Here is an 11,219-nt window from a genome sequence, read left to right as displayed (position 1 = left end):
TTTTGCATTGATGGTTTTGTTAAAATGGTCTTTTTAATTCCCATACTTTTTAATCCTCTTGTTCCAAACATCTCTTTCTATGTCCTCATATGTTTTTCTATTCCTCTGTTTTGCTATCTTATTCCAACGCCTTTCCTATGGTTTTCCATGTTCCTTTGTTTTGCATTTCTTAGTTCCAAACAGACCCAAACTTAAACTAGTTTGACTTATACAAATCTCATAGTCGCATCTTTTTGTGGATGGATGGAGTAGCTCTTAATTGTCATTTTTAGGAGATGTAGTATAAATAATTTGTTGGAGATGCTCTTATGTCATTTTTGGGTGCTTCAACCGAGCTGTCTAGGCGGCCGAAATGCATGCCAACCTGACGTAGCAGGAGATTGGTGTTGTCACTAGCATAGTAGCATTTATTGTTTGGTTTCATTTGATTATACCAGTTAAACAACATTTCCAATGTATAAAGTATTTCTTGCATTTAAATGAACATATTAAGATCCATATTACCTATCATTAGTTATTAAACATTTTTTTTGACATATGGGATCCACATGTCATACTTATATCGCTATTCAAAATAGGATTTTTAGCAATTTTTGCATGGTTCTAATCCAAACACCTTGTGTATGATCAATTTTTGGCCATGCCCTCCATTGGCTATTGCAAAATTTTGGCTTGGTACAATGGGGGTACAAACCAAATATGCACTTAAACCAGCTTTAAACACAAGTATATGTGTTTGATTCGATGGTTAAAGTAGGTTGAGATGGGTGGAACCCAAAATTTGTAGTGTTCATTTGATATACAAGTAGGTTTGATCCCAGGAGAGAATATTCTCTTAGATATAGGTTCATTTCATCCATCCTAAAGAAACATTTCCACTGGGAATGGGTCTAGTGATTTTGGTGGCTGAATGGCCATAAGTATTAGGACAAACAATGTTTTCTAGTATACAAGAAACTTGGTTTCATCGATGCAAGATATGAACTTGAGTTAGGCTAAAGTGAAGATCAAGCAATCAACATTTCAAATAGAGAAATATCAAAGAGAAGCATGAAAGACCCCAGAAGACAAGCAAGAATCTCAAGGAATCATACATGATAAGCTTAGACAAATGAAGGCGAAGAAACGTACTCAGACCAGCACTAAAGAGGTGCACCGGTGGCAGGGTCATCCATGTCCAATTAGCCATGGTGTACTTTTTTTTTTGAAGTCAAACTATTTGAAGTTTGGCAAAAACTAGATAAAAAATTTAACATTCATGATACAAAATAAGTACCATTAAATAAATTATAAAACATATTTTCTATTAACCTTTTTTTTAATAATGGAAACAAATGTTCGGGCTTTAGCTTCTAGAGAAACATCAAACCAAACTTATTACAATCTCACTCTAAATAAAACTTAGAGTTCACCGGTGCAAACTAGTTCCCAAGGCGATAACTAAAGTTCCAACCATTTATAGCAAAATAAATATTGCTTTTAACTTTAAATTTCTGCAACCATCTTGGATAAAGCACTAGTTGGAGATGTAGATATTAATACTATTTTTTTACTATAAATTTGATTAAAGTTAAACTACGAGTTATACAGTCGCATTCGAGGGATAGGGTATATTATATACCCTGCGGTTGATAAGCTCGTACAGTCACCGTCACACCAGCACAACAGGTGGTTTTGACGACTATGGATGCCTTTTGTACAAGAGCTTAGTATTCCCCCGCCCCACTCGAGTTGCACTTTGTCCTAGCTCCACGGCAGCTAGCTCCAAACCATCCAAACCAAGAACAGAAGCCGCTGACCCCCGACACACACCATCGATCGCCTCGATCGCGTCATGGCGTCCGATGATTCATCCAACGTGCCACTACAGGTATATGCAGCTTGGTCTCCGTTTCATCACCTGTAGGCTATAGCAGAGCAACTGATCACGGCCGCCTCTTCTTTGATTTGGTTCGATTCCACTCAGGAGCTCACCGGAGCGGCAGCCGCGACGGCGGCAGTGGTGCCGCCGGTGAAGAGCCCCAAGCTGAAGCTCTACTCGTTCTGGCGAAGCTCATGCTCGCAGCGCGTCCGCATAGCCCTTAATCTCAAAGGTAATCCTCATGGCTCTGTCAGGTCTGTGCCGCAAGGGCAATTGCTTCAGAGGTGTTAACTGAACATGAACGTTCTGAAATAATCTGTGGGCTCAAGGACTGGAGTACGAGTATAAGCCGGTGAATCTCCTCGCAAACGAGCAGTCAGATCCAGGTGCTTACATACAAATGGTTTTCAGCATAGACATGTCTACCAGTGTTCTCCTTCACAAAATTCAGGTGCAGAAGTATTGGTCTGAAAACTGCTCAATTTGCCTCCCTTTTTGGCTACAGAGTTTGAGAGACTGAACCCAATCAAGTATGTTCCGGCATTGGTCGATGGCGAAACGATTGTCGCAGATTCGTTTGCAATCTTGCTGGTAAGGCATGCATGGGGTACATATACTGATGATGTACAGTACAATTTGAGATTTTTTAGTATTTTTTGCATCCTGAATGGCCATCATGAAGTTCATGTTTCTTATGGTGGACTAGTACCTAGAGGACAAGTACCCCCAGTATCCTCTGCTACCACAGGACCCCAAAAAGAGAGCACTGAATATCCAGGTTAGTCTCTATTTCTGTGCCACCAAAATCATTTCAAGTAGTTTCAGAAAAAAAGGAACACTACCGAAATAATTTTTATCCTGAAGCGTTCATGATAAACAGAACAGAAACGAAAACACGTCCTAATTTACTTTGCCAACTCCTCCAAATCCTTGCATCTCAATGAAATGGTCATATTTTCTTTGAGTTGCAGATTGCAAGCATCGTGGGTTCAAGCATCCAGCCACTACAAAACTATCCTGTCTGGGTGAGTTCGTTCGCAGGAGCTCCCTGCTGACCATGAATCCGTGGTCGCATATCAATAACTGTATCGATTGTTTCTTTCTTTTTTTTAATGTAGATGTGGCAAACTTGTTCTTCGCCTTAACTGCAGAATTTCATCGAGGAGAAGTTAGACTCCAACGAAGCAATTAAGTGGACACAGCATCACATCAATAGGGGCTTCACAGGTTCTGTACCCTATCATCATTTTGGTCAATTATGTGAAGATTAGATGAAAAATATTTTTTTTTGCAAAGAGATGAAAAAGAAATCTACAACCACACCAATCAAACGACAATCATGATTTAAAAGTTCTCTGTCCACTTCCGTTGTTTTATAGTTTGTGATATCCTAATTTTTGCTGCCCTAACATCTCAATGTCTATTTCTCCATGGATGTTCAGCTCTTGAGAAGTTGTTGAAAGGATGCAGCACCAAATATGCCACAGGAAACGAAATCCAGCTGGTTTGCTCTTCAAACCTCATTTCCTTATTTGTTTGAGCATTTTTATTTAAATAGGTAGCTGCAATGCTATGCGACCATGGATTCATGGTTTTAAAAAGTTCTGTTACTCTTGTCCAAAAATCTTTATTCACATAAGCAACTCAAAAGTACCAAATCAAAATAGTACACCATTATACGCCGAAATTACTAATGTGATGAACCCTTTGGGGAACAAAAATGTCCGTTCAAAACGATGGTACTACAAGTTTTAGGCTAAAACTTTTAGCTTATAATCTCGTAGTTCTACCCTATTATCTAAGGATGGTGATATTTACTTGCTGACACTATACAGGCAGATGTATTTCTGGAACCACAGATATACGGTGGAATTAAGCGCTTTGGAATTGATATGGTAGGTACCACTACCATTGCGAATTACGGCTTATTCTTTATTTATAATCGCAAAAGGGCATAGAACGGAGTACAAGCACGAGACCTTGTTTGTTCTGTTTTCTTGAACCAAGATACACAATTCCTCATGCGAATGCTCCATATTTTGTTGTTCTCTGAAATGCTGAATAAGGAAACGGAGTAGGTTTGCATAACACTTTCAGCTACAGTTGCCTATTACTGAAAAAGGGAGCGAACTGATGAACTTAGAACATCATCATATTCAGCTGTTGGCTCTAAGGAACCATTTTTTCACCTTGCAGTCAGTTTACCCTGTCCTGGCGAGGCTCCATGAAGCGTTCCTGGAACATCCTTCCTTCTTGGCTGCATTGCCAGAGAAGCAACCAGATGCACCTTCCCTCTGAAAACATCTCTCAGACGTATTCTGACCGGTCTCTTCCCACACTCCATGCCATGAAAAACTTGCAGCAATTACTTCCTGTAAATTTTAGTTGATTTGTAACACGTTATATATTTATGTTTGAGAAATAGTAGAAACTACACAAATAAATCATACATAAAAATTACGGTGTGGCTAATGCCAGGACGTCTTGACGGACGCCCGGCGTCCGGAGGCCCACGTCTGCTGGCCAGCTGCGCCTCCCCGCCTGCTCGCCCGGCCACCCGCTCGCATCGCCCGGCCGCTGCTCGCGTTTGCTCACCTGCCTGGCCAGTCTTCTCGCTCGGCCGCTGCTCGCATCTCCTCGCCTCTACTCGTCCGCCTGGCTGGTCTGCTCGCCCGGCCGCCTGGGCACGTCTGCTCGCCCGCTAACCTCCAATATCGGATCTACTTTTGCAATATCTACTTTTGTAATATCGAGATAAAACAGTTGTAACATACGTCTGAAATAGTTAAAACACTTGCAACATATGTGTGAAAAACCTGCAAAACGTCTAAAAACACTTTAAAAGCCATTGCAAGCATATGCAACATACAAATAAAACACTTGCAGCATAAAAAAATAAACACACTTGCAACATGCTTTTGAAAAAAGATGAAACATTAGAAACACACCCTTGCAACATGCGTGTATAGCCATTGCAACATATACAACATCCCAGTCTATTGTTGCAACATCGATGTGAAACACTTGCAACACACCTCTGAAATATCTGAAACACTTAAAACATACGTTTTCAGCGCAAGGACGAATGGAGGCTCGTCATTGCGGAGCTCGACACCGGCGTAGAGGTTGGCGGTGGCGCATAGAGCTCACTGGTGCCCTAGTTGAGCCAGCGTCGTTGGTGCCCTAGCGGAGGCAATGCACTAGGCGAGCACCTGCGCGAGGCCGCGAGAGTAGCGCTAGGTGAGCACCTACACGAGGAGCACCTGCGCGTGCACAACGGCCTGCTCGGCGGGCACCCCCGCAACACCCTTGGTGAGCAGCCAGCAGGCGGCAAGCACCTCCTGCCTAGCAAGCACGAGCAGGCCAGCAGTTGGCGAGCACCCCTGGTTGGCAAGCACAAGCACCACCTGTTGTGCTAGTCGTAGCTGGCGAGCACCCCCTGGCTGGCATGCATGAGCACACCTACGAGCACCCCTAAATATAGGTAGAGAGGTTTTTTTTTAAAGAGGCACGGATGAGAACGAGCGGACGGGCGCGGCAGCGAGTGAAAAGCCGTGTTTGTCTGTCCGGACGTCCTCACGGGAGCATTGCTGTAAAAATTATAATTTTCACAAATAAATCATGTATATATAGGGCCTGTTTGGAACGCAGGAATAAAAAACATAAGAATAGGGAAAAAATGCAGGAATAAGGTGAGTGTGTAGTGGTAAAACAGAGGAGAGAAAAAAACACAGAAAATAATCAAGAAAGGGTGTTTGAAACGCAGGAATCCATAACACATGAATCATAAGACTGAATGATAAAGAGTCACTATTAGTGCTTAACGAAATGATATACTGTATTAGTTACTACGCTCTTTTTACGATTGTCGGACTGATGCACTTACTCATCCTCATTCACCCGCTTTTAGCGTAGACAACCATGTATCCGATGAATTCCTCCCTAGTCATCTCGGGCTTCCGCGAAGGAATCGGAAACAAGAGATTTGAGTGGAGTTTTGCTTACCCGTGAAACTGCAAAGAAGCTACAGTGTTCCATAGGAAAAGGAAAGATTACTTTCCTATGTTCCAAACGCTCTAGTGTCCTCCCGTTGCTGTGTTTTTGTTTCTTTTGATTTTCCTACGAATATCCTTTGCTCCAAACGGCCCCATAGTATATTTGTAAAAGAGAAAGTGTGTTACAACTATAGATGGCCAAAAGGACAGCATAACCCGATACGACCAGTGGCGGAACCGGGGATTTTCAGCTGGGTATTCCACGTAAAAAAATTCTAATACAAATATGCAATATATTAGATTGCAGGGATTCACTCTAGATTTCATTAATCAACATTATTTATTTTTTTATAAATTAGAGAAGAAAATGAAATATGTACCTAGATGCATGCTGGAGTCTAGACTACAGAATGGATCTAGGAGAGGGAGACACCGAGTCGAGCTGAGCGGAGTTGGGAGAGGGGCCGAGCTGCCAAGGGAGAGGGGTCCTGCTGTATTGGCTGACGCAGACTACAGTGACTGCCAACAACTTAAACACAATCCGCTCTGGCGCTGGACATTGGTTGTCGATTGTAAGAGCGAGGGGGTGAGTTGAGCAGACAACGAAGCTAGGAGCGGGGCGGGGAGCTGAGGAGGGGTGCTGGCTGTGCCACGACTGACAACAGCCACCGCCACCGCTTCCAACTTCCGAGTCAATGCGCTGCAACTCGTCCGTTGAGGTGCTGTGCCACGGATGGGAGAGTGGAGACGAGATGCAGTTTAGGGCAAGTGCATTGGTGTTGTCTCGTACATGGTTTCATATAGCGACTTAAAGCATATGCACAATGGTTGTCTTTTAAGTTGTTTCGTAGTAACTCACAATCATTAATTTATGCATAGAAGAAAAGTAAAGTTGTGAGTTGCATGACAACAACAACTCATACAATACTTAATTTAGCTCATGAAGTAGTTGTTTCACAAAATAACGACCTCTTGCTCTATTCTCTCTCTTTTTCCTCCACATCAGCAAAAATTGGTACTGCATAAGACGGAGTATGAGACTGACATGAGGCAATGTACTTGCTCTTCTAGTGACTTTGTGGACCGGTAGTAAGCCCATTGTGCTTATGGACTAATTTACAACATGTTGTACAATTTTATATATATATATATATATATATATATATATATATATATATATATATATATATATATATATATATATATATATATATTGCAAAAAACATGGGTATTCCATAGAATACAGTGGCATACCCTTGGCTCTGCCTATGACGGCTAGGCCCAATGAGGCATGGCCCTATCCGTTCATTTTGTCGTGGCGTGCCAGCCCATGGGCTGTGCCTACAGCCTAGGCATGGCCCTACAAGAGTGTTCATGGGCTTAAATTGCTTTGCAACACTACTTGACCATCGATCCATTGAGTAACTCGCTAGAGCGGGTGCCACATTAACAACGTTCTTATCCTCCACCATCTTGCAGAGTTCCTCTAGGAGTTGATCAATAGTTGAAGGATGAATGATATTCTTCTCATTGGATGCGTCAGTGAGATCACCCTTTCTGTTATTGTCATGATCTTGAGACACCTTGAACTCAAATTGATCTTCTTTCCCCAGTGGAATTGCCAAAAAGTGTGTTGACGTTAAATTGGATCTCGGAACGCCCACCAGCAAGAGCTAGAACGCCCGAGGTTACACATGACCTATCACATGCAGCGAAGAACTTCAAGATTAGCGAGACCGATCGAGAGATCTATTAGGCCGGTTTGGAGCCCGTCCTTTGCGATAGAACTCGAGAACACATCCCAGGAACACTCATCGAGGAGATGCACACCATGGTCGATCGTCCTAGGGTTGGCAAGGGCACTTAGAACGCTACTAGATCTCGCAGAGAGATCTAGCAAACATAAAGAGATTGGAAAAAGTAGGGCAAATGGGTTAATAGATGTAAAAGAAGACGATTGAATGTTGGATCCCTCAATCGGCCGTGATACTCCGATATATATAGAGAGGGTGGTCTTACCCTAATAGAAAACATATCTCAAACATGTATTGCATGTTTCCCACGTCAAAACACGAGCTGAAAACGAGCTGGACTCTAACCAGTCTCGGAGTAGGCAGGAAAACCTAGGTCTCTCGGGTTGGCCGACACGGTGCATTTAAGACAAACCGGCTAGGGCAATTTTGCTAGGCTAGGCACAAAACCGTCTTCTTATCCTCCGGAGTTCCAAAAGCGACCATTGTCTTGGCCACTTTTGACTGTCATCAGTCACAATTGAATAAAAAATGTTACACCAACTATGCACGTTCATAACATATAATCCTATATGGATCCATGTGCATGCTTGTTACTCTTCCGTCTAAAAAAGAATGGAAATTTCGCTTCCTAAGGTGTCAAACAATCTTAAGTTTGACTAGATTTTTAGAAAATATATTATCTATATTTGGATCTTCAATTAGGTATATTTTGAAAAAAAAATTCTATGATTAATCTTGTGATACTTATTACCCATATCAATATCATTTTACATGTATTTAGTCAAAATTTTAGATTCTTTGACTTCTAAAAAATTGAGGCTTCCATTTTTTAGGACGGAGAGAGTAGATAATTACAAGATATTATGTCAATCCTATGAAAATAAATAATAAAAAAATACGTAAAGATGTATTTATCCTGTTACCACATCGGAGGTATGTAATAATACTTTTTGATGAAAGTATGTGACAATATTTCTCAAGGTCTGGCTAAACGGAGAGTAGCTACACTCATCTTGACTATTTGAACTGAAAATTGAGATTTACCAACAATTCGAACATTTGAATAAAGTTATTTTTCTTATCAAATAGGTTCACTGAACGCGATTCATGGATAGACTACCTTTGGTTCCCTAATGCTACCAATTTTGGAAAGCAAGCCAGCTAGCTACGGGTCTCCTAATAATGGTCCTCTAGCTAGTTTCGAACCAGAAATGTTACTGGTGCAAAAATCTCTTCATTTCTATTTGAAATTTCTCTTCACTCGTCGCCTCCTGCTCAAGCCCATGGGCTTGTTGGAGTATGGGCCGGCCAAGGGTCTGAGCCTGGGGAGACTGACATGTTGGTTGCAGGTACGGGGCTTGCCTCGGAGGTACCTTGGCCAGATGTCGAACTGCTTGCCTCCCCCGTTGCCGTATCGCCTACAGTCACGCAGCCATCTCCATCAGCGATGGTCGAGCCTCCGATTGCCAAGCCGCCAGTCGGCCAGCAGGCATCGGTCTCGGACTTCATCGCGTCGCTCAAGTTGCCGCTGCAGGAGTGCCTCCTCAACTCTCCCCCACGTCTGCGCAGGTCGCGTCGTGATGACTCCGCCCTCGTGCCAAACCCAGAGAAGCAGGTCCTCATCAACAAGTGGGATCCTCGGCCGGCGAAGGCTTCGCAGACTCCTGATGTTTCCATCACCACCGGGTTCCATGAGACGTTCACCGAGCCGCTCTCCTCTTCCAATCGCGCTGCTATGCGGAAGCTGTTCCTGAAGGTGGGTGCAAGGAGGGGTCAGGTGCACTACCAGAGGCGGCTTCTTTCCCGAGTGCCTCAAGCACTCGGCAAAGGCCGATATATATTCGACAAAGCCTTTGCCGAGTGTTACACTCGGCAAAGGGCACTCGGTAAACAGTTTATCGGTAAAGACCTCTTTGCCGAGTGCACTTTATCGGGCACTCGGCAAAGGCTTTGCCGAGTGCCAATCCGACACTCGGTAAAGAAAAGTGGTCGTGACGGTGAGCGCCACCGTGACGGTGGCTTTGCCGAGTGTCAAGGTCAAGCACTCGGCAAAGGTACCCGCTTTGCCGAGCGCTGTTGACTTAGACACTCGGCAAAGGTGGCCACTATGCTGAGTGCCGCCGACAAGACACTCGGCAAACAGACGACCTTTGCCAAGTGTCTGGCCCGTGGCACTCGACAAATATGTGATGTTTGCCAAGTGCAATGGCCATTGCACTCGGCAAAGTATGTTCCCAGGTAGTTCCCAGATGGTTACTTTGCCGAGTGTCATGGTCATTGCACTCGGCAAAGTGACCGAAAACAGCCTTTTTTATTTATTTTTTACATCCCATCCAAACAAACAGAAGATATATATAACAAACATCACCAACATCACATATATATCATCAACACCACATATATATCACCAACACCACATATATATCACAAACGTCACATGTCTCACAATATATCACAAATAAGTTCACAAGCAATCCAAGTGCTCCATCATCGTCAACCACAATTGCAAATAGAAGTACCATTAACAACCACAAGTATCATCACTGATTTGGTGAAGGATTCGCTGAAGCATGAGGATCGTTCGATGCCGCCGATTGATTATGCACAAAGAAGAAGAGATTGCATATGTGAGATAAGATAAATATATACCATACATGAATAAAACTTTCATACTCCACTATATTTGACCGTAAGCATGAACATACAAACTAAAACATTTATACTCACATGAGTAGAATAGTGAGGAGTTGGAGGTGGACCGAATAACGAAGGTGGCAGAACTACACCCGTAGCAGCGCCAAGACTTTGCATGTACTGAAGAATCTCCGCCATCCTCCGTTGCTCGGCCTCCACCCTCTCCATCTTCGCCTGCATCTGCTCCCGTATCCTCCTCTCTTATTCCAGCTGGGCCTACAATATATTTACCCCAAGGTTACAATAATGCAAAGGAAAGGTATGAAAAAACCAATGAACAACGAATAAACCAGGAATAACCTCGAGTGCCTCCACCCGATGGTGTGAAGTGTCCTGCCGAGATCATATGGTCGGGCTCCTGCTCGTGCTGCTTGCTCGAATCTGGGAGAGACTGGGAGTAGCGGCCGAGTCGATTGCGCCGTCGCCAATCTAGTACCGCCCATGCTTCTTGCCTCCTCCCACCCTCATGACGACTTCTCCATCAAGGTCCTCGGTGCTCGGATCGTACTGTGGCCCATGGACCTCCATTGCATCGATGTGTACTCACTGAGGCGGTTGTGGACGGTCGCATTGCTGTACGCCTTGGGTCCGTCCTCCGGGTTGTAGTCGACGTTGGACGTCGCCTTGCCCTTGTGGGCCATAGCAAATGCCTTGAAGATGGAGCAAGGCTGGCCACCATGTGACGCCAACTGCGAGAAAAACAGCAAGATGATTAGAAATCATGCAAAATTGAGCGTTAGAATAAATAAATGAATTCGTGTACCCATGTTTCTGCGTATCCACTAAGGCTGTGGCTGCCTTGATGGTGTGCTACACCTGGCATCATCAAACGCCGCTCCCGGCACAAGTTGTGCGTCTCCTCCCACTCGCGTGAGCACCACTTGTCCACCATCTGTTCCCAGCACTGGGGATGCA

General features: G+C 43.8%; 1 protein-coding gene across 2 annotated transcripts; it reads left to right on the top strand.

Annotated features, from left to right (window-relative positions):
* The first annotated feature begins 1,715 nt into the window (after positions 1 to 1,715).
* Positions 1,716 to 4,444, top strand: LOC136481739 (glutathione S-transferase zeta class-like). Of its 2 annotated transcripts, XM_066479050.1 has the most exons (11): positions 1,716 to 1,870; positions 1,967 to 2,093; positions 2,191 to 2,247; positions 2,367 to 2,452; positions 2,568 to 2,639; positions 2,833 to 2,886; positions 3,013 to 3,088; positions 3,304 to 3,365; positions 3,697 to 3,756; positions 4,058 to 4,186; positions 4,340 to 4,444. In XM_066479050.1, exons 1-10 carry the CDS (start codon positions 1,835 to 1,837, stop codon positions 4,157 to 4,159), a joined length of 732 nt encoding a protein of 243 aa, XP_066335147.1. In that variant the 5' UTR covers positions 1,716 to 1,834; the 3' UTR covers positions 4,160 to 4,186; positions 4,340 to 4,444. The 2 variants fall into 2 exon arrangements, with proteins under 2 accessions (XP_066335147.1, XP_066335146.1); XM_066479049.1 differs by lacking the exon at positions 4,340 to 4,444 and having other exon boundaries at positions 4,058 to 4,300.
* The last annotated feature ends 6,775 nt before the right edge of the window (positions 4,445 to 11,219 follow it).

Source organism: Miscanthus floridulus, chromosome 9 (genome assembly GCF_019320115.1).
Source record: "Miscanthus floridulus cultivar M001 chromosome 9, ASM1932011v1, whole genome shotgun sequence".
Taxonomy (NCBI): domain Eukaryota; kingdom Viridiplantae; phylum Streptophyta; class Magnoliopsida; order Poales; family Poaceae; genus Miscanthus; species Miscanthus floridulus.
The sequence above is the reverse complement of the archived record's forward strand: the minus strand, read 5'-3'. Positions and strand labels throughout refer to the sequence as shown.